The 24,487-nt window shown below is 41.2% G+C and overlaps 1 protein-coding gene across 2 annotated transcripts; it reads right to left on the bottom strand.

Annotated features, from left to right (window-relative positions):
- Positions 1–14: 14 nt before the first annotated feature.
- Positions 15–23,617, bottom strand: slka (STE20-like kinase a). 2 transcript variants are annotated; one of them, XM_022186915.2, is made up of 19 exons: positions 22,984–23,617; positions 20,005–20,169; positions 15,956–16,004; positions 15,259–15,408; positions 14,352–14,424; positions 13,773–13,967; positions 13,459–13,540; positions 13,096–13,227; positions 11,738–12,988; positions 11,520–11,650; positions 10,878–11,001; positions 10,394–10,573; positions 6,967–7,038; positions 5,744–5,873; positions 3,862–3,986; positions 3,571–3,765; positions 2,864–2,989; positions 1,960–2,073; positions 15–1,782 (listed from the first exon to the last, which is right to left on the bottom strand). In XM_022186915.2, the coding sequence occupies exons 1-19, from the start codon at positions 23,131–23,133 to the stop codon at positions 1,636–1,638; spliced, it is 3,591 nt and encodes a 1,196-aa protein (XP_022042607.2). In that variant the 5' UTR covers positions 23,134–23,617; the 3' UTR covers positions 15–1,635. The 2 variants fall into 2 exon arrangements, with proteins under 2 accessions (XP_022042607.2, XP_022042613.2); XM_022186921.2 differs by lacking the exon at positions 6,967–7,038.
- Positions 23,618–24,487: the final 870 nt, after the last annotated feature.

The following is a 24,487-nucleotide window of genomic DNA, read 5'->3' as shown; positions in this document are numbered from 1 at the left end:
CGAGGTGCCAAATGAACAGTCAATATTTTATTTACAAGAAAAAAAATGTCCATTTATAAAGACACATTAAATACATTTGATCTGACATCAAAAATGCATATACTAAGAATATACATTGTGGTAGAATGACACGTCAAATGCTGTAACTTAAAATAAAAAAATATTTGAAATCTATGGGTCGAATGGTGTAATTCACATGACACAGCCTCCGACAACGCCAATAAAATCCAGCATTCGTGACAAAACACGAGTCGATGTCAGCATACAGAAATTAGAACATGCGTTGATGATATGCCCTGGCGAAACAAATAAATCTCGTGTTGTGAACCGTCGATACTTTGCTCGTAAAATACAGCGGAGGGCGTCTCCTCAGACCGAGATTCAGACAGTTACAGCACTGGTCTCGACAAGAGCAAAAGCTCGCTGTACAGAGCGACAACAGCAGCAAAATATCAGGAATGCAGGCTTTGACTGCAGAAGTGGTTGTAAAATACTACGGGCGTATTGGAAAAAAATGTAAAATTATAAGTAATTTAAGTAAAAAAGCAAGAAAAAATGCTTAAACAACTCAGTTTGGAGGTTAAAAAAAGGCTTGGGTAAGATGAAAAGGGCAAAGTATACTACTGCATATTTTTTCTTTAGCTCAAGTGGCAAAACAGTGCAAATCAACAGCTTTACATTCCTTAAGTTTCATAGTTTACAGCAAATCATCTGTTTCTGAGAATATCACTCAAATGAACTCCCAGAAAGTAAAGTGATATTCTTTACATAGGAAGCGACAGGTTAACGTGTCTTTAACTGAACTGGGAGATGTGTGTTTTACAGCACTGAAATGATATTATGCGCTAAATAAATAGATAGATTTTTGTTCATTCATCTCTCAAGACGGTAAAAAATGCTCGCAGTAAGCACAGCGTTTGATTAAACTTCATATGTAGGTACACATTTGCAACACAGTACATTCTTTTTCGTTTGAGCTCACAGCCTTACGACGCTGTTTTGGACTCCCATGACGACATCGGACACAGAAGACGACACGGCCATTACAACGTCTTACAACTACAGACTGTTTTCTTTTTGACTAATCGGTAAATCTCCCTTCATCCAGATCTATTTTACATGCAGCCAAAACGGAAGTCCAGCTTGTGTGAAATGATTGAAACAAATCTCTCGACATGTCGCGATCGTGAGCGGAAATGAGAACCAGTTAAGTGCAAAAACATTCAGGGGGAAACTGCATTGACTGCAAGCTGTAGAAAACACAAGGAAGGGCCTAAATGCAGAGAAAAAGTAACATATGAGGCACTGGAGATCATTCATACTGTAGCAGGCTGTGCTTACAAGAACTTGATAAGCATGACTGACCTTCGCTACCAACCGCAGACTATTAAAATCTGAACATGCTCAAAAAAGTGCATATTATCTGTTCGAGATTTCCCAGCGAGCTGAGAAAGCTTGATTAAGTGAGGGAACGGTGTGTAGGCACGTCATGCTCACTAATGGTGGACTCAAAGCAGTGAGGACATTTTAAATCGCTAACGGTCAGAGAAATGATGTCGGTCCACCGGCAAAAAAAGTCCGTGAGCGCAGCCGAGTTTCCCGGGAGTCTGTTTCACACCACAGACACTCGCGAGGCTATAAACCGGAGTTGTGCAGGTTTGGGATGGGGTAGAACTTGGACACTCGGCTCTGGGTGGTGGGGTTAAGGCATTCGGATTCCCCGCTCATCTTGAAGAAGACCTCCTGCTCCTGCAGCTTCCGTGTGAACTCCTCCTCCAACGCCTGCAGGGGGCAGCAGACACAAACAACTGAGTCGCTTTAAATATTACATCATAAGAAATCTGAGAATCTGTTAATGCAGTCTGAGCAGGAGCTTAATAGTGAACACTGTAAGGCTGTAAAGAGAACTAGTAAGAGGCATAAATCATTTAAATCAAAGAGCGTGGACGTTAAATATACCTTCTTCCTGGGTCTGAGCTTCTCTCTCCATTCCTTGATCTCTTGGCTGTGCTCCTCATCGAGCTCCTTCAGCTTTTGGGTTTCGTGTTCAATCAGAAGGTGGCATTTCTCATTCTGAAACAAAATGTGGGTCAACATAACGCAGTCAGGATTTATCAGTCCTGTACTCTACTTACTTTAACTGCACTGGAAATTCCTGAAGCCTCGGCTTTTTGTAGCTTTTCATTCAGCAAGCTGCATATTTACATCAATTTAGTCAGACTATAACACACGGTCGCCTACTCAATATCATTAATGCTTCAAAAGGCCTGTCATTTACTAATACAGCCTTATTAATGTTCTCTTCTTGTTTGACTCTGACAAATTGAGCGACGTCTATTTCTCTGTGAAATCGGTGTGTAAAATTTCCCAGCCTGAGCTCCTCCATCAAACGTTAAGAACATCGAATACAGCACCCGTATGTGTCAGTGTTAGCATTAGCAGCTAAATCTGGTTTGAAATAATCACAGCGAAGGTTTGGTTTTACTCTGAACAGTTGTGTCTTCTCTGATGGACGTCTTTAAAATCAAAGTGCTGCAGTGGTATCAGGCTAACTTTAGCTGCTGTTTAACCACTTTAACGCTCAACAATGAGCCACACAGAAAGCATTTACAGCTATGCTAAAGATAAAAAAAGAAAACTCTGTGTGCAGTAATTGCATATTAGATCTAGCATTTACAATAGCAGACATTTCAAAAAGACCAAAATAAAGTGTGTCATTACTTAAATAACTTGTTTGACTTCTCTTAGTTAATCTATTAATGTGAATACATATTTCATGAGTGCTTTGAGGCTCCAAAAAACGTTGTTTTAAAGACGTAAACGCATAAAGAGACAGTGTGTGTGTGTGTGTGTTTTAGCCCACCTGCAGCTGCTGCAGCTCCCTGATGTTCGAGTCGCACTGCAGCTGCAGATCTCTCATCTGGTTCTCGTGTTTCTGGTGCTGATGGAGCCTCTCGTTTTTCTGTCGTTTTTCTTCCTGCGCAGCAAACTGGACCGCACAAACAAAGCACAACAGACAGCTGTCACAGCCAATCCTTAATACCCCAAACACAGCGACAGGAAGTGATTTGCTGTTTTCACACAAGGGCTGGATTTTGGAAGGAGGGCAGCTTTTCCCACACTGAGTGCTAATGATTATGCAACTGAGAAACCTGACCAGGGAGCGGTCCATTTCAAACAGCACACTGATTACAACCACAAAAAACCCCCACAATATCTTTCAATATCTGCTTTTCAGATATCTGTAACTCATTCTTGGTGCTTTTAAAGATGTTAAAGATTTCCTCCACGAGTGTTCACTCATCTTATGTGAACAAAACTAAACTGAAGCAACATTTTAAATATGATAGAGCCAGTGAAGCTTGTAAAACAGGGAGTGGAAAGCTGCTGGACTGAGATCCTGACAGGCTGGAATAATTATGTGTACTGTGTTTGTAAGGGGCAGATCCTAGGTGTGACTGTACTCCGGTGTGACACAGAGCTGCTATAAAAAGACGACGCATGTTCAGTCACTTCTCCTTAAAGTGACAAGAACAAATTGTAAAACGACGTCAGCCACAGTGTGCGTACCTGTTTAATCTTTTCTCTCTCCTGCTCCGGGGTGACAGATGCCGTTGCGGTGATGCGGAGACTCTTTTTGAACATGGCCATGCGAGTTTTGGCATCGCTGCGCTGGATCTTGGGCAGACGGACCCTCTCTTGAGTCTGTTTGTTCTTCATCTCCTCTATCAAACGCTGGTTGTAGCGCTGCATCTGCTCCATCTCCTGCAAAAGACACACAAGCCCACAGTTTTGTGATCAGCAGGGTTATTTAAATTGGACCAAACATGTCTCTTGGTAGAGGTCTCTGTCAGGTCGTACTTTCTCATGCCTCTTCAGCAGCTGGTGTCTCTGCATGAAGTACTGGTCTTTCAGCTGCTGCTTCAGCTGTTGGTGCTTCTCCTGCAGGTGGCGCTCCTCCAACTCCCACATGGCTGCCTCCCGAGCTAAAAAACACAAAGAACACAGACACTAATGCACCAGACGAGGCCACGTACGTATGAGTTGGCAAACATGCACATGCATGTTAGCTGGTGACAAGTAGAGGGATGAAATCAAACAGAAAGGCAGCATTGGCAGCGACTTGGACAGGCTGTAACATGTCTAGTCAAACAGAACGTCTGTATTCTCAGTTGTCTGCATGTCAGAGTCAGAATTTACACACTTGGCCAGCAAAGAGGGCATCACTGACATACACTTCCTTCACATGTTGACAGTAAATCAAAAGCAAGTTTTTTTACGTACCTTTCAGGTTGTTGGTAGTTTTATATCTGGCCGTTATGAAAAGAAACTTTGAGACTTGAAACTTGTGTAGGATACTGAGTTGTTTTAGCATACGGATGGATTGATAAAAGATATGGTAACTTCAGCTGTGCTGTCAGGAAATCAGAATCAAAAGTCCCACCTTGTTTTTTTTGTCTTACCAGTGCACGAACAAACTAATGCAGTATGCTTCAGTCAGTGCTTTCATATGCAGACTTAAGACAGAAGCTGAGCAGAGGGGATGGAAAACCAGAGTTCACCCAGTTGAAGTGGGGTGTAGGGGTTTTGTTGCAGGGTCAGTTGTTTCACTTTTGAGGGAGCTGGGAGTGCAGGGGCAGACTCTGAGGAAGACGGTGAGGGACATGGCAGATGAGGCGGCTAGATCTAGTCAGTGGATATGGATTAGGAGATAAATAGGAGGAAATAATAATAGTTTGGGGGTGAAATACAGGCGGTGAGAGAGTAAGGGGAGGCAGAGGACAAGCCCTCTTCTTCACTCTGCTTTCCCCGCCTTTATTTCCTTTCCCCCAATGGGCAGAGATCCAGGAAGAGGAAGTGTAGATAAAGTGGGTGCATGGCCTGTTAGAGACTTTCTGGGACCATGCAGCCATCTCAAGGCAGTGGCTGTGTCTTTGTCTCTTTGTTGCTTGTTAGATAGCATTAGCACATAGCAGTTAGCAATTGGTACTTGCATCTTAGATGAAGTATGCTTGTACAGTTTCGGCCTGTGGTGAGCTTAGCTGAAGTAGTGAAGTATTTTAGCAGTTAGCATTAGCATGTAGCGCTAGCAAATTTGATGAGTTGGCTTGTATAGCTTCTTTGTCAGTGGTAAGTTTGCTTTGGACATGGTAGTAGTCTTGCAGCTAGCATTAGCATTTAAAGGGGTTCGGAGACCTTATAGTTGTAGTTTCTTGTCACTTTTTAGCAGTTGGCTTTAGGTATTCAGCATCTTGTGCTAGCTAACTGGTAGCATCGACACTAGTCACTACCTGGAGCGTCTCCTAAACGGGCCTGGGTCAGTTGAATGTGGCGGTGCTGTTTGGATTGTGTAGGAGCAGTGTGGACTGACACTGGGGGGGGTGAATCTGGGACGCCAGAGTTCACCACCTAGCCTCCTGGAGGTGTTGTGGGACTAAATAGACAAAACACCGTTGAACGGAGGTTTCCACCTGATGACCCCCAGAGATGTGTTAGGAATCACTGCTCACTGGTGTGTATAGTGATGGGTCAGGGATCCTAGGTCCTTCATTGAGTGCACATGCTTTTTGTTTGGAGCACAAGTGTCTTGTGTTTAAACTAACTGAAATTATAACAACTCTGACAAAAAAAAAAAAAAAACAGTAATGAACAGCATGTCTCTAGAATCAGATGATTTTTATACCAAAAAAAATGTGTCAGACTTTGATTTCATCCGTCGAAGAGTTCTTTCTCCATGTCCTACCTCTCATTAGCTGCTGCTTGTGGTTGAGGCAATCTCTCTCAATAGTCGCGATCTCCACTTTATGCTGCTGGATGATTTTCTTCAGAGCTCCATCCAGCTCTTGCTGCTGCTTCTGTAGGAACTCCTGCTCCTGAGGAGTCAGACAGACAAAGAGCAGTGAGCAACAGCCAGAGGAAGCCACGGAAATCATAGAGAGCAAAGAGGAGACAAAGAAAGCACGAGAAAATGTCACAGTACAAATGCATCTTAAGTACCAAAACTGCCTGAATTGCCATTATGTGATCTAGTCATCCACTTCAAATTCAGTACAACACAAGATGTCACAGCATCAACTAGACTCAGGAAAGGAGACACTCAGAGATTATGGATGGCAAAGATCCACGATGGAAGTGAAGAGAGAAAGCGAGAAAAGTTAACAATTCAGTAAAGATTCAGATTCACAGTTTTATGTAAGACAACATCTACATTAACAGTCACATCATCCAAAACCCAGCCTACATTATGCATGACTCATTAAGAAGCCAGAATTATCCGCTCATTTTATTTTTCTTCTCTCTTTATATTTCATTTAGAACGTTGTAATTATCTACTTTTTATAGCAGATCTCTAATACCTTGCTCATGGCAAATTTTTGGTCTCACTGCTATTACTTTACTATGATTAGGCATAAGTGATCACATAATTACACAGAAGCCACGTTATCAGCAGAAAGCCGACGTATCGTTATCATTATACATCTGAATTTCAAATTAGCACGGTTAAAATGTAGTACAATAATCAATTTGTGCACAATATGGGAGACTTTCATCTGTCCTGTGAGGCAGTCTGTCTATATTTGGACCTTGGCTGACAGAGACAAACATGGATCCAGACAGAAGGGGATCAACAGCTGCACCACCACTGCACATTCTACACTCAATCTAGTCTTATGCAAACAGTGTAAAGCAATAGAAATACCATATAAAAATACACAGACTAGATGGGGAACATTTGTGGATCGGTGGAGGGAAAATGCGGAGCAGGAGAGGAAGAAAGAACCACTGCACAAACACAGTGATGGCAACACGAAAAAAACAAAAGAAACCCAACGCCGCCCATGCTTACATGTGCTGTAAAATGTGAAACTGCACCATCACAATCCTGTCACTTAACTTCACACACATCTAAGTATGGGCCGGAGACGGGAAGGAGAGTAACGGGGCGGGAGGAAGGGGGACACTTACATCCTGCATCTGAGCGTTGAAGAGTGCACATGAGGACAACTGAAAAGACTGTATCATAACCTGGGCCACTGCCTGCGGAGGAGAGCACACAGCGCACTCGCCCTGATCAGGGACAGACAGCACACAGCAGGCTGAAGGATCTCACACTCACACATCAACACCCGCACGCACTCGATTCCTCCTAAGTTACGTAAGAGATGGGTTTTCCACTTTGGGAATGCCGGTGAGTTCAAGGCGCGCGGCACAATTCTGGACAAATGTTAGGAAGAAGTCAATTAATTCTCGCCTTGTCATGCTCGAAAGCGGCTCTTAATTCAAGCATTTCAGTTGAATCCAGCTCGCAAAAACAAACAAAAAGAAGAAAGCAGTTTTGTTACTGTCCATGCTGCCGGCTCACGGGGCTGTTAATAATCTAAGAGTTACCATTCAAGGAAAACAGGGCCTCTGTGCACATGACTCACGTCTAATTCATAAAAGATGCACAGGAAAGCGCTTTCAGTACAGATGTGGAAACAAATGCTGTGTCTGCAATCGCTCCCTCGTTCATTGATTCACTGTTCCCTGCACGATGAATGCTGGAGGGTGCTCTGAGGGAGCTGGTAAATTGAGAGTGGACACTTATGAGTCATCATCTCCATCATAAACAGCCTGATCACCGCTGACAAGTGTACGATGATATAACTGTTTTGCATAAATAATGTCAGGTGCAGGGATGAGGAATTGCACTGTGGGATGTTTTGTAAGCAGCAGCTCACCTGCTACAGATAATGTGTTGTTCCACTGCGGGCATTTCGTAGGGATAAAATCTATACAATGCAACTAACAATAGCTTGTTATTCAGCTATTTTATTCTGGGCGATCAGTGATTTAAAACCCAAAGATATTTACTTTAATATCCCAGAGGACTGAGATAAAGAGCAAATATTCACATTTGAAAAAAGCTGGGAAACTGAATTTGTGTCACCGTTTCTTAAAATACCACTTGAACTGTGTCCAATTGATTTTTGTGGAGAAAGTAAACAAATATCACACTATTTGCTTCTGCTCTGAATTTTATATTGACAGTAACACATAAACCAGTGGCTAAAACTATAACATAACTGCAGCCTTTACAGTTGAACATTTGTACTGGATTTAGGTTGTATAAGTGTATGACATATAAACACAGGACTATAGAGCAGACAGCAGTGTATGGTTGACACAGTTTAGAAGCCTTTTATATTCTGCAATAACATGAAAAGAGTGACTGTGCAATGATTTAAATACAAGAGTTGATTGTATTTAATTTTTTTGTAACTCTAATGTGGCTATAGAGGAATTATTTTCATCGGTTTGCTTCTATGCTCATAACGGCTTAATAGAGGTGTGATACAATCTTAGAGAAATGTATATAATCCAAAGGTAGCAAAGAGGGATTGACTACAGACACAGCCATGGTTTGTGTCTGTCCTTATATGTATTTCTTACAGGAAAGAATCAGGTTACAGGAATAGAGAAGAAAAATGAGATAAAGACAGAAAAAGTCATCTCTCAGTCTTTCACAGATTAAGAGACAGAAGGTGACGCTTTACCTCTGCAGTCTTGAGGAGTGATAGGTCCTCCTTTAAGCGTTTCATGAGCTCTTTTCGCATGTGTTTGGGTGACTGTCCAACCTCCTGCTTGGCCTACAGTGTGTGTACGCAGAAACCGGTCGATGCTGTATATTCTGAAAACCTAACAAAGCCGGCCAACAACAGTAGGAGACATGCACGGCCCACTTTGACAGGAGAGATACTGCACCCAACCACCAACTGATTTCGAGTCAGCATGCTTAATTCCCACGGCCCGCGTTTCATGTTCCCTTGAGCGAATCTTAGCTGTTTTTTGCTTTTTTTCTGAGCACAACAGAACTGTCAAGATTTGAACGGCTCGCGTTAGATTCACGTCAAAAGAGAGATTTGACTGGTGCAAGGCAGGAGATGTTAGTCTGAAAAACAGCTCCACCTACATTACTTTGCATTCAGTTAAGTCCCACAGCCATCAATATGAGTATTTTGTCTCTTGAAATTAAAAGAGCAGAGTAACTGAGTTGGAATAGTTTGGTGGCTATGACTTCTAAATATTTAACAGTCCTCATTTGAGGACTGCCTAAACGTCACTTTCTAAATAAATACATATTAGATCAACACTGGCATCAGCAGATCAAATGTAGAATTCTTCAAATCGAACAACTCACCAAGGACTCAAGAGTGCAAATAGTTTAGATTTTTCGTATTGATTTATCTGATGATTATTCTCTCCATTACTGCAACAATTTCCTAATGCCCAAGCTAACTACCCCACAAATATTTAGTGTCCAATCGCACATTTTTGCTTAAAATGTTGCAAAGCCAATTTTCAAAATGGTTGTTGATTCATTTCAGTTTATCTACTAATTCTTACAGCTCTTTTGAAGACTATTCCATATCAGTTACTCTGATGCAAGGCTTTATTATTTCACCCAAATGAACCCAACACCACTTAGAAAAATCTCTTAAAGTTGGCCATCCCATGACCAAAGCCACCTCACACACTCATACAAAAGACATGGTTAGTTAAAGACACAGTTCCAGTGCATTTCAAACAAAGAAAACAACATTGCAACAACAAAATAAAGTAACACACATTTTTAACAGGAGTCAAATGCTTGTATTTTTATCTAAACAACGACAAAGTACATAGCAGAGGCCTGAAGCAACCGCAAGCCAACCTGCGTTATGATCATATTTTTAAGTACACTGCAAACAGTCAGTAGACAAGTGACCCAGAAACCAAATTGGGCGCAGCACAACCACCAAGGCATAATAATGCACAATAGGTGACAATCAGCACAACTGCCATAAATAAGCCGCATAAACAAAAACGTACAAACTGAAAGCACATCAAAAGCACCCAGCAAAGCATTTAAAGGCTGCTAAAGAGCACACAAAGAGTCTAGAAGAGTCTAGAAGAAGGACAAGCATGAACGTATAACAAGCCTAAGACACCATCATCATAAGATATTATCCTTAGCTGTATTAGACTTTTTTTTTTTAAACAGTTCTCTAAAAATAACAAATAGACTCTAGTAGCAAAGCATTTCTTTCGGAGGCAACCAGAAGCCTTGAGGCAGATGAATAATGGATACAACAGCATAGAGCGAGAAGCATCTAGGAGAAAGACAGTGCAGCCTGTCTGTTGCTATCATTTGCACACATAACGTACTGGGCAGAACAGCAGGGCACACCGTTCCCATAGGATTAGTATGACACAGCCAAGTAAGCCACCAGCGAATCTGTTAGGCACACGCACCATTACACAGCTCACACACATCACATGCAGATACTTATGACCCTCAGTTCCTAAAGTTCAGAGCTAATCGGCCCGCTGAAGCCACCAACATTTAGAAAACAGTCATGCGGGACCTTACCTCTTTCTTCCGGTTCTTCAGCATGTTCTGGAACTTGGAGAGCTCCTTGTCTTGGTCCGCTTTGATACGTTTGGCCTCGTCTCTGAGCCGGCTGGTGTGATCCTGTTCCAGTCGCTCAATGGTCTGTTTCTGCTTCTTCTCAAGGTTCTCCACTTCTTGGTCATATTGACGCTTCTTAGCCTGCAGAATCAATACACACTGGCATCAGCCTGACAGGAGAGCTGCAAGCGTTTATACAGTGTGCGACTTAGTACCCTAAGATCAATAGGATAAACAGTACACGCATGTTTTTTCAGGCTCAGTATACAGTCTCTGATACCATTAACTGGTTAAAGAGAATTGCATTTCACAGTAGAAATGATGAGACGCAGACAAACTGGCGTCTAGATTTAGATGAAGCAGCTCGTTTCCTAGGAGTTGACCAAAAAAAGAGAAAAAAAACATAAACATATCACACTACTGCCGCGCAAACAAACTGACTCACAGTAGTTTCCTGTTCAAAGCGCCGGTAGATCTGCTCTCGCTGCTGCTGCAGCTTGTTGCTCAGCTGCTGCTGGGCCCTTTGCTCCTCTTTCTGAAGAAGGCGCAGCTCTCTTAACTCCTGCCGCCTGAAGAAACCACACCAGTAGTATTTATTCATCTCAAAGGTAACAGTTTATCCACAAGCATATATATATATACACAAATATATACATTCTATTTCTTAAAGGGGATTTTATGGTTGCAAGCAGGTTTTTTTCCTGATGTGGAACAAAATATTGACAAAATTAGTGTTCTCTCTTACTATTCCTATTCTGGTGTGAATGCCTTTGAATCACTGGCTGTTATCTTCACAAATACATGTTCACCTTGTCCATGACCGACACAAGGTTACGAACCCAACAACAAAGAGTCAGACGACACTTGTACAAACAGTCACAGCAGCGCGTCTCATGTCTTTAAAAGGCAACGTGGGAGATGACAGTAATATAATGCAGCATTCATCATAGGAGATAACCCATCTGGCTCTAGCAAAAAGCACTGGGAGTTGTGAAATAAACGAGAACTATTTAAGGCAGACATGTTAAATAGGTCATGCCCCACATGTAGATCAACAGTATGTCGAGCAGATTGGATACAGACGTACCTTAGGAACCTCATCTCCTCATTCTTGGTGTCGTTGTCTGTCACTATCTTTGATGTCGTCACACTGACCTCCACACCATCCACCATAAACTTTCTTGTCTTCTTCAGAGTCTTCTTCTGACGTTTTGACTCCTACCAAAAAGCAGGGGTTTTTGGAGGCTCAATTGATCAAAATGGTGTGGATAATATAATAATTTAAGGTATAAGACTTTGTATTACCTGCATAGACACAGAGCCTCCTTCTTTGCTTTTGGACAGGAAGCTGGAGATGGACAGATTGAGGTCGAGGCTGCTGCTGTCAGCGGCAGAGCTGCTGCCAGAGTCTGAATCCTTCTCCCCATATGGCTTAATCACAGCAGGGCTTCCTTGCTCCATTTTGGTTTCTGAATCAGTTTCACTCTCTGGAACAGAGACGGCATCTTGTGAAGTGCTCTCATCTGCATGGGTTGTTTTCTCCTCATCTTCCTTCACATCGACGTCTTTAGATGGGACCACCTGGTCGGAATCATCTGAGCTGTCTTTGGCTTCATGACTGACTCCATTTGTGGATTCAGTTGGTGCTTGTTCTTCCAGTTTATCCTCCTCTCTGATCTGATTCTCTTGTTCAGGCTGCTGTGGTTCCTCAGAGGCCTCATCTTTGGGTTTCTCCTCTGACTGACTTTCTATGGCCTTATCTTCTACTAGAACCTCAGTGGAGGAGTCCTCCACACTTGACTTTGTGTTTATGTCTCCATTTATGTTTGCATCTACTACATCTATATTCTCTGTGTCTATGTTTACGTCTGTGCCATTAGCCATGTCTTCTATTCTGTCCTCTGCTACTTTTTGTTGAGGCACTTCCTCATCTGGTTCTTTGCCTTGTTCTTCTGCTTGTGCCACTTCTCCTGATATGGATTCTGTGTTCTCTGGTGTATCTTCAGGCTGCTTTTGTGATTCTGTGGTTTCTTCTGTACTTGCTTCTTTATCTTCCTCTTGTTTGACCGCCTCTGGTCGCTGTTCCTCTTCTACTACCTGGGGGGGTTCATCTATTATTTTCTTTTCTTCTGTCTCCTGCTGTTTCTCCTCTGCTTCTTTACCATCTGTGACTAGTTCTTGAGTATCTGCTGTGTCTACGGGTTCTTCTGGTTGTGATACCACAGGCTCAGCAGGAATCTCTTCAGCTTGATTATCTTCTGGCTTAGGTTCTGTAGAATCTTGTGAAGTCAAGTCCTTCCCAGGCTCAATTAGTCCAGAGGGCAGGTCTTCATTACTGACATCAGACACCTCATTGAGTTTCTCCTCCTCAGTCTTGTCTACTTCACTTGTTCCAAGTCCTTCATCAGAGAGCTTATCACTGGTCCGGTCCTCAGCAGGCTCAGCCTCCGTCTTTTCTGTAACAGATTCGAGGGTGGAGGGAGTCGGTGGGACTTTGTCATCCTCTGAGCTGGCCACGCTGGCATCTGATGGCGCTCGCTTATGCCCAGGAACAGCCTGAACCAACAGGAAAATATGAAAATCACAATATCAACACATAATTTCAAAAACACTTGGCTGTATATCATTATGCTTATTGTATACACACATGGTAGAATACATACCACAGGTGTATCAGCCTCTTCTTCCTCCTCCTCCTCTTTGCTATCCTCAATCTCTTCTGTGACTTCAGCTTTGGCCTCAGCTATGAGCTCTCGGAGAGGTTTGCTATCAGTAACACTGGTAACAAAAGGATGCTAAACAGATGGAAAGGGACACGAGACATCTACATTAAACAGAAATCTTGATCTCTCAAAACCTGTCTGTCTGTAACGAATAAATGAACAAAAGACAAAACTGAAAATGACCTTCAAAATAAGACAAATGTTTTGACAGATATGTATGCATTCAGTGGGTTGTATTGTAGTCTGCACATGTGTGTGTACTCTGTGATAACAGTGGAGCGTGAATTGAGTACGGCAGCTCACCTGTAGGAGCTGTGGCGCGCCCCACCTATTGTCCACATTCTTATCAAGCGCTTTCCGCAGAAAGTCGTTGAATTCTGGTGACCTTTCAAGAACAAATCAAAAAAAGAAGTTGTTTGTTGGCCATAGAGCAGAGTAAGTGTCCCTGAGTCCTGCTTTGTTGAGTCAAACTAATGCCATTCTTACTTCTGTCGCCATTCAGGTACGCAGTAATAATTCATGATGCTTTCACGCACTGAACACTAAACATATCCTTATCTCTGTTCTGGAAACATTCCAGTGCCACCTCTCTAGTTATCACCAGCGCACCATCTTACCAGCGAGAGGGATGCATGAGTGTGGGTGGCTCGGACTTCGCTATTTTCAGCAGCACTCTCATGGGATTCATCTCGTGGTTGGGTGGTTCAATCTGTGCCAGCTCAATGAGGGTTACCCCGAGGGACCAGATGTCGGCCTTGTAGTCGTACGGACGGTCTTTGGAAGTTTCGCACATTACCACCTCTGGGGCCATCCTGCAAAATTCAGTCAGTCAGTGGGTATGTAAATGCATTAAGCACATTTTGAACTGCAAGTAAACGTGTGGATTCAGAATAATTTTTTGATCCTGAAAGGTCATCTCACTTTCATTTTCAGGGGAAAAAGCTAACAAAGTAGAATGTGTGTGCATTTTATTCTGAAAGTTGACCGATAGAAAGCCTATTCAGTATTTGAAGCTAGGGTCAGCCAACATTTAACCTTTGAATTGCTGAATGCGGTTTTTTCCTTCATCCCACAATCAATGCTGATTTTTGTGACACGACAAAGAAGAATTATCACCCCTTGCTGTGGGACACGCTAAGACAATTATCAGATGGAAATGGGTGAATGCCCTCTTGTAACCAGGCGTGATGACTCACCAATATGGAGTGCCGATGAAAGAATCTCTCCTCTGTAACGTCTTCGTATTTTTAGCAGACACCCCAAAGTCAGCTGAAAGTAGAAATGAATTATGATTCTTTTCATCACTGAATCAAGCCAGACTGTATAATAGCACTGTGTGAAACAGTAAATACACTACAATAGAAGAGATAAACTTACACACAGCAAAGCTCTGCAAGAGCAACATAATTATAGCAGAACCGGATTTAATCTTTCAAATATGAACTCCAGAAGTGAGCAGAAAAGCCTCAGTTTCCCTTCCACAATGCTCTAAAGGTAGATCATCCTTCCCTCAGTTCTGTTACCTGCTTTTTCAGCCTACCGTCTTGTTCTAGCATCACTTGGAGTTGGAGGGAAAAAGCGATCTATCATTAAGTGCCTGGTGACTGGCTTGATAATTATTGTTTGCTCGGCTCCGTCATGACCCTCTGCCTACAGAACATGAATCATCAGGGAGCCAGCAGCTACGGATGCTGCAGCAGCAACATTAATACTTTTACTTCTGGAGTATTATGTAACCATTTCAGTGTATCACCAACTCCGGTACTTAAATGGTGTATATAAAAAAATACAGTACAGAAAGCACATCCCTTTGTTTTGTATCTTTCTGAAATGGATGCCACAAGTCTGACTCATTACAGCTTTATCATAAGTAAACACAGCGCTGACGCAATTGTCACCAGTTTCCCCAAAGTCAAATCACAAATGGATACACAACTGACTTTCCTTAGTACCTTTTAAAGCCTACTGGTGCTAGTCAAGGACATGCACCTAGGACAGAACTCAACAGACTCAACTACTGCTCTTAGTGGTATTCTATCATGTGCTTAGCTGGAACATTAGTAATTAATGCAAATGTAGACACAAAAGACGAGTGATTTTTACCTAGTTTTACATCTCCTTCCAAAGAGAGGAGAATGTTTCCGGCTTTCAAGTCTCTGTGGATGACTTTGTTCTCATGGAGGTAAATCAAGGCTTCCAAGGTCTGCTTACACACCACACGGATCTGGGGCTCTGTCAGGGGTCTCTCCAGTTCTGTGGATAAACACACACACACTCAGAATTCCTGTGTTCCTCTTTTTCCTAGATATGTTGCCGTGATGGACAACTCCAGACAAACTGGGTCACTTGGACATTTTAACATCAAATGTGATGCTTTGATGGTATCCAATAGCAACTGGAGAATAAAACTCCACCCCTACAGCATGTATGCCTGGACTCATCTAGGTGAGTCAGACCACAGAATGCTGAATGCATCAACAACTAACAGTGGAGAGAATTAACTGGCATCTTCTTTGTCATGTTAATTTACACGTAAAAGAGTCGTGAGGCGTTTTTTTCAGGCTTCAAAACAAGACACAGAAACTTCATGCAATAGAAGTGGACTAACCGCTCCTTGAAACCTGAGCTACAATAATTATACACTTGGAATGGCCTCTCCAACTGAGGAGAGGGGAAAAAAAATCCCACAGTGGAGGGTTCTGGATGGAATAAAAAGAGTTGGCACTCGAGGATGGAGCAAAGAAAAAGCCCCGGGACTTCATAGTGTTACTCTGTTTCCTTCAGTGAATGAGGGACTTACCCAGCATGATGGCATCGACTGCACCACCCGCGCAGAACTCGATCAGAATCTACAATGGTAGAAGAAAAGTGGAGCAATAAGTAGTACAGTAATATAATGCAAAGAAGCCCCAATTTAACAACCTCACGCCACATGATAAGGCTTAACAAAGAACTCCTGCCATTCAAAGGTAGGTGAACAACATGGCCTTTATTGGAAAGACATAAGCGCCCCCATTCAAAGTTATTGATTACGTTGAGACATTCCGAGAAACCGATCAATCAGTTACTAAGCAGCCATCCCTAGCAACCTCTACAGACACATCCTCTGTTTCCCATTTCAGGACATTCTTTATGTTTCCTTGTCAGAATGAAACATCAGCAGCTGCTCGAGTTGCAAACTCGATGGTGACTGAGATCCTCTCCCACTATAGAGAGCGGGCTGTGATGGCTGCCAGTGTTAAAGCCATTATAACAAATTTGTACTGTTTAAAGTCATGTGTTCACTATGTGTCCACGTATGACTCACATCCAGGATGTTTCATCACACATTCTGATGAAAAACCATTTCCCCATTTTGGAAAGGGCTACAGTACACTTAAAAGATAAAGCCAGCACAGTCAAATGCCTTTCCTGGGGTGAGGATTATTCAGTTTATCTTCTCATACCATCTCTAAACCATTGTATTTGTATTAAAGGAACATGGGAGGTGATATAGTCTGAGGAAGTATGCCAGTGGTCTCCTAACAGATATGCAAAAGCCTGCAAAACATACTCCTTAAGAAACTGAAGTAATTACTGGGCTTTTTAGTTCCTGTCACATTTTTACTTACTGTGGGCTAATTTTCATTGCAGTATTAAGTCCCGATCCTATGTGGAAGCATCACAACCATGACTACTAGTAAAGAGAACTCAAAAGGGAATAAAAAAGACGAATTTCTTGAATTATTTAACCTACAAAAATGGAAAATCTTATGAAGTGCCAACACGCCTCACTAATGCTGGAAGAAAGGTGGCTCTAAAGATATTTCACTACTTAGATTTCTACAACCTTTACAAACTAGATGTTCTTCACACTACTCTGCACATCGACACTAGACAGAAAGATTCACCGTGCTGAATGCATTTTTCACCAACTTGCTGACAACCTGCTCAACTTAATACCTTTTTTTTTAGACATGCAGTATTTAGTTAGTTGATCATCTATGATTTATTTTTCTCTAAACCTCTCTAACATGTTTCTTATTGTCTTACAGCCTGTAGGTAAGCTGAAAAGTCCCTTTTTTTATCATGGGAATCCTTAAATGACACATGTAGATTGAAGTGATTGGATGAAAATGTCACTATTGTAAGTCTAGATTTGGGCAATTTTCCTGATAGAACCACATCACACACGTTTGGTTGAAAAACTATGATAAATGGTTACATTTGGTTGATTTTTTTTATGAGATTAAATGCCTTTTAAAACTACTGGAAGATTACAGGTTCAGAGGGTTAAAGCTATAAGTGTAGATGACAATTTGCAAAAAAAAAAAAAAATCACCTTTTTGTGAAAGATACTGTGATTATGATTTGATTTCTGACATAATATTCTGGAGTCAAGCTTCAGTTCAATATTCGCTGTGTACCACTTTAAAATGTGACGGAGAAACACCATGTCAAGTCATATCTAAAACATGACCATAAGGCAAGGAGCACTGCAAAAACTCAAAATCTTACCAAGCCTATTTGTCTTATTTTTAGTCAAAATGTCTCATCCCGCTTGATTTAAGATAAATTCACTTAACAAATGACATTTCAGCAAGGTAGAGGGACTTGTTTGAAGACAATGCATCTTAAATATCTTGTTAAGTCAAATAATCTTGAAATTATCTTGTTTTAACCCTCGAGTTAACCTAAAAATGTGGGGAAAAAAAGATATTTTCACAGTGAAACTTCTGATGTCCACATTTTCAACATTTTTGGGAAATTTGTGAACATTTTTTTGGTGGGAAGAAAGAAATATTTTTAAAAAAATGTTTCTTTAAGAACATTCAGAAAAAAATCAACCAAAATCCAGCGAATTTCGCTGGATTTTGGTTGATTTTTTTCTGAATGTTCTTAAAGAAAGTATTAGTAGTTTTACTAATATATATGAAATCACTTTAGATACTTACAGATTTTTTTTTGGAAGAGTTTTATTCATTTTTTGAAAATATTTACAATTTTGACATTTTTTAAAAAAAATTTAAATTTGTATTTCTTGCCATTTTTTTTAAAGTAAAAATTTTAAGGAATTTTCTTCCTGAAAATTTTGCAATTTTTTTTTTAAATTTGGGGAATATTTTGCTGAATTTTTGGATTTTTTTCAGAAAAGGAAACAATATTTTTTGGTGCCGTAAATGAGGACAACAGGAGGGTTAAGAGACTTAAGCTTGACAACCCTGGTAAAATGTAGCTTAAAATAAGTTTTCCCAGCTAATTTTAAGATCGCAGTATTCTAAATATCATATCTTATTTCAAGAAATCTTACCAAGTCATTTTTCACTTGTTCTATTGGCAGATTTTTTCATTTATTTCAAGGTAAAAGTTCCTTGAAATAAGTTCTTTTCCCTTGTTTTGAGAGGGACATTTTTTCCAGTGAGGGCAGTGTGAAATTGTAAAATCATTAACACAACAGTTTGAATCCCGCTGCATAACTGAAATGCAGAATTTGCAAACTGCATTGTTCAAAATTGTGATTTCGACTTAAAAGTTAATTTGTTCGTCTTGAGTATATCATTCAACACAACGCAGATCTTCTGACATATTTAACCCAAGTGACTCTAACAGTAGTATGGATTCAGCCACTACTAAAGACCATATGAGTTTACTAAATGAAGCCACAGTGAGCTACATGAACCTAACACCATACTCTAATACGGTTATTGAGATGTAAACCCAGACAGCTCCAGACCTCAGTTGTAAGAGCTGAAGTAATGTATCCGACCAACACTTCATCTGTATTGGCTCTGCCGGCACGTTGCTTGGCAGCTCATGGTGTCTGATGATACACAAAAATCAATCAAAGCTACAATCGAACACCACCCTCTACTCAGACACTCAAACAAAGAGAAGACACAAAGTGGCTATTCCTGTTCGGCGTAACGATTTATCACGCCGTGAGAATCTTGCATATAATTAAAATTCTTCTAATGTCGAAAGGTGTGCACAATTCAAAATTTACTGGTCATTAACTTGGGTTAATTTTAACATATTGCATTCATGTGAATCCCCTCTTTGCCAGCAACACATTTTCCTTTGTAGGGAAAAGGAACCTATTATGCATTAACTCAACACCAAACACATGCAAAGAGGCAGCAGTTACACATTTATCATGCTGCTTAAAGATGGGGGCCAGAGGGAAAACCTGCATGCGGCTCTGAATTATTCACAGGCACTTTCTCCAGCCACCAAAACCACTCCATTATCTTCCTATAGTTGTGGCCAGTCCACAAGGGAGAGCCACATGACACCACCTGCCAGGACCTAATTGCTCTGGGGCCTCTTACTGCACACAGAATGAGATCTAGTGACCACGTATTAAAACTGCACTTTCTGCTCATGCTAAAGTAGGCTGATAAGGAAGCAGACAGGAGACTGGGTTTAGAGAATTTTACCGTCTGTCGGTGTAAGGAAAGCAGTTTGTAGGTAGGTAAGAAGAAAGTCAAATGTGGTCTATATAACAAAACAAAAACAAATATGCTGCAGAAACATAATACTTTACTTCTAACAAAATTCATCACCATAAATAAGACAGTGTGTGATATGTAGTAGTTTCTTTAGTAGAACATGAAGTCCTAGTGTTGTACAAGCCTCTGACTGGATCACATGATCAGTGTTAAATGCTTTAAAAAAAAACCCACTGCTATTATCCTTTAATTGAATGATGTAAGAGTCCTTAGAGAAAGGCAGGAACAAATAGTGGCTTGTGACGAATTTGTGTATCTCCATGCGTGACTGGTCTGCTGCCTCTACGTCTCCTCGGATTCAAATCACAATGAATACATAAAGGAAAAAAGAGAACTCTCAGTCAGGCACTTGCTTACTTACCCAAAGTTTGCCTTCAAAATAGAAAGCATCCAGCAGTTTGACAATGTGATGGTGGTTACAAGACGCCAGAATGTCGATCTCGACCATGTAATCCTCCAATTCATCCTCTGTCTTTGTGTCAATAACCTTAGCAGCAGCGAGGGTCCCATTCTGCTTGTTCTGTGCCTGAAAGCGACATTGACACAATGGTAAATTATGGAGTATATCCTCACAACATAAAATGTATAAAACAAGAAAGGACCAAGAGCATGGGCATTGTGTCAGCTGAGTGCGTTGGGTCAATACATTTCTGATATTGCTGGCCGTGTTACAGAACAACCATTTGTCAGAGTAGGTACCGCAGAGAAGCATCCATCACGATTAACAGTTTCATTTAAGACAAAAGCCTTTTAGGACTCTGAGAAATAAACACTAAAGGTCTTTATGGCTTGTGCTGTGCAGGGCTCTCCAAGAGGACTGTGTCTCTATAAATACACTTCATAGAGGCTGATAACATGTTGCTATATATTGAATGGGGGAAATTTCTGAAAAAAAATTCCCCAGCAACCATTTGAAGTCAAAACATTTACAACCCACCCCATCATCCTGTGACCTACTCTAGCAAAAGCCGTCTTGTGAAGCTTGCTCACTTCCTTCCTTTCCTTTTACTTTTTACACATAATGTAGGGTGAAATATGAAGTGAGAGATTACACAAAATACATCTAGGACTTCAATGCTGTCTGATATTGGTGGTAACCAACACTCCACAAGCTTAAATCACGATTAGCCTGCACTGAAGAGACCAGTAAAAACGACCACAGTACTTGTGAAACAAGTAGCTGAGCAGTTATTTTAAGGCGAGCCCTAGGCTTAATGTTTATGGATACAGACACAATCTCGGGGAGTTAGGGAAAAAGAGAAGGGAGGGAGTGTTAAGACCAACCGCTGCAGAGTGTGTCAGACCCTATATTTACACAGTTCTGACCTGACACACTCCCAGCCTCTTTCCCTTTGTACTAGCTCACGCCTGTCTGACACAGACATCACTAACACACATGCAGATTCAGTACAAGCTTCACAAAGGAGATTACAGCAATGATTTATCTGTCACCGAGTTAAGAGGAACCTATGGTCTTCCATCACATGAATTGGACATTTTAGTTTGCTGAACTCTATTAACAATAAACTACGGATTGAATGTGTTTGTGTCATAATACAGGTTAAGTAACCTGTCTAAATGCCAATGAATAGTAATAACGATGACTCTGACACTGCTCCATTTGTGGAGAACCGTTGTCTCTCACATTATTGCATAAATACAGTAGTACAACTGTCAAATGACTCATTGTGTAAGCAGTCTTGTGTTAACTCCAAAAAACGTCTGACACACCTGTTCACTTATTAAAAGTGAAAAGACAACCTGATGCATGTGAAGCTCTTCTCTCTTCATTTCTAACTCTCTTAAACAGCTGATTCACACTTTACTGGCAACCCTAGGCACCCCGCCCAAGGAAGCAGCCTTCAAACGCCTGTGAAATAGCTAATGAAATGTGCAGTGTGTGTTGACAGTACTGTGACCTAATGGAGGGAACTTTCTCCACTCCTCTATATGTGGCAGTCAGGCGTACATTTGCCTATATCTGCCTGCTCTAGAGCTTTAGTCAAAGAGGGCATGAAAGGCCGCTGGCTTTCATCCCCACTGGCCATTCAGCGAACAAAACTCGGAAACAAATAACGGCAAATGAAAATTTATGGCCTATTAGCTGCATTATTTGATCACGAGAGCTCCAGGAAGCAACAACATAAGTAGCGTGCACAGAAAGAAAGCGGTTTCACAGCGATTACTGCAAAAAGGAGTCTAAAGGCCTAAAGACACTGAGCTTTCTCATGCAACTTTATGCCTACTAATTTCCATTTAACTTCTAAAATATTAAGGTAAACTCCTAGCTCATTTTCTTAAAAGATGTCTAAAAGAGGTTGTATTAAAATTCTGCTCAAAACAGAGTCATACAAATAGCTGTTTGACCTCCACTTGACACTGGCCTTTTCAGATGTTGTTCTCCACCCAAAACATACAAAGATAACGTGGAACAGTGAGTAAGCCAGCAGAGATTGCAGTGATGGACAAAAAAAAAAAAATCATGACTACAGTGCATTGCAAAGTACAGCCTACATAAAGAAACAACCTCTCTGTGTCACTCTTTCACATCAATAACCGAACAGGTCCACACAGGCAGCATGTGTTTTGAAGCCAATTCATAAAGTTGTATTCCAGTGTTCTGGCGCTACAGGTACTGTGTCCATCTGTGAGTGTCGATGAAACAAACACACGATAAACCAGAAGTGACAAGCCACTGCACTGAATTTACACCCACACCTGCGCACCTGTCACAGTGTATGTCATAAACAAAATCCATTTTCACCACTGGCTGGTTCTACATGGCTGGAAGTGATTTTAGTTTTAAGGACACCTGCTCTTTACTGTTATCTGTGTGCGCTATGATCTGTCAAAGCAACCTGAGACAATCCAGTTTGGGATATGTGAGGCCCTGTTTATTCTGTGGCAGTGAACCACACCTTCAACTGTTTTTTGTTTTCAATCCACAGCCAAGTGCAACTCAATGACATGGCAAAGTCATATTTTAAAACCTGGCCATTTAAATACAGCCTGCCTTAAATCTCCCAAACGGGGAATGAGAGACTTAGAGAGTTTAAGCTGTCAGCTCCCTGATCACATTTACTCAAGAGGGAGATGAACAAGGGAGGTAACAGTTAAAGCGCAGAACTGAACAGTAGCATTCATTTGAAATGTAAATTACAGAGGGTTAGTGGCCTAGGTAGGTTGGAGACTGTGGCCTGAGAAAAGACTGTGGCATCACTGCTGTCATATTAGGCTTTTATCTTGTGACCAGCATGCAACAACATGCAACACAATGGAAGCGAGCGTCTTCTTAAGAAATGGGGAGAAAACACAGAAGGCGGATGTAACATTAACTTACCTTGTACACTTTCCCAAACGCTCCATCTCCCAGCTCCCCAATAATCTCCCAAATTTCCTCCGGATTCACGTCTCTGTGTACATGCTCGTACTGCTTCTTCTTCTTGTCGGGCCCCAACTTGAATATCTTCCGAAAATTGAAGAAAGACATCTTTCCTCAGATGCGAACTACAGCGCTGTGGATGCGGTCTCTCTCGGTTATTTCCGCCAAGAAAATGTAGCGGTCCCTCCCGACGCGGAGCTCAAATGGCTATCGGAAAAGGAGCATGCAGGCGTTAAATGAAGGCAGACAGGCCGGTGCTGGAGCCATTCAGCTATGATAATGTCAATTATAACTTCCCTTGACGGCGGTTATTCACAATCACATCGTAGCTAGCAGCCCTCGCAGGACGCTGGCGGACGAGGTGAGGGATACAGAGAAGAGTTCGCTGTTCCGCAAAGGCTGCTGTTTCCGTTTCAGACAGAAGAAATAAAATCAAGTCGGAAATCATATATCATCACACCCTTAACGACACCTTCTTTTCGCCGTTTTGACGTTATCGGGGAAAAAACGGACAGTCAGCGGACCTCATGCTTCGGTTGGTTGACCACACAGAAGTTAGCGAACCAGAGTCAAGCTAGCAAGCACGTTCATGTTAGCATTTCCGTTAAAAACTTTCAAAATGAAACCCAATCGTCGTATGAGAGACATTATTTATTTGAGCACATTAACAGAACGCACGTTTTACTAATTTAAACTCGTGTTAGCTGCAATATTATACAAACAAAATGTACATTTACATACTAATAATTAGCAGCATCATATAGAACACAAATTTACGTCACTACTTTAAATGCAGGTGAAGAGGTAAGCAGCCCCCCATGGAAATAGTCTTTCCTTGCTAATGTTACATTTTCTCACATAGTATATGAACACCATTGTGTAATATAACCACATAATTTCTAACCAGTTGTCAGAATGTATTAATGTATCTTTATTACCAAATAGTTGACTTTATGTCACGCTAATAACATTGTGCTATGTTAGCTCGCAACAGCAACTGCTACCTAGCTTGAATTGTTTGCGAGTTGTAGCCTACAACTAGCAAACAACATTGACATTGATTTGATTGTGATCAATTCAAATATCAATGATAATAAGTTATGGCATAGTTATGTTATGTCCCATCAGAGCAAAATTAATGAGGAATCACCAAACGTTAAAACAATCAAAAAGTACTTGTGGACATGTTGTGAAATATTTTTGTAGCAACTAAAGTAAAAGCAACGTCAGAAAAGTTATTCGTCTGCATACGTGCCATGTTTTGTACACTGAAATGAGCATATCGAGAAGTAAATTAAATTGCATTTCATTTCAGCAAACACAATGCTGTATTGACTTTGCTTGTTCTGTTTCATTAGAGTGTTAATGGAGAATTGAGGCTTTTCATGTTTAAGTAGTAACCATTGGAGATTTAAGTCCATTTGGCCAGCATAGCCTGACTAATACGTGTGTTCCTATATGC

The sequence above is a fragment of the Acanthochromis polyacanthus genome, chromosome 15, assembly GCF_021347895.1.
Source record: "Acanthochromis polyacanthus isolate Apoly-LR-REF ecotype Palm Island chromosome 15, KAUST_Apoly_ChrSc, whole genome shotgun sequence".
Taxonomy (NCBI): Eukaryota; Metazoa; Chordata; class Actinopteri; family Pomacentridae; genus Acanthochromis; species Acanthochromis polyacanthus.
The sequence above is the reverse complement of the archived record's forward strand: the minus strand, read 5'-3'. Positions and strand labels throughout refer to the sequence as shown.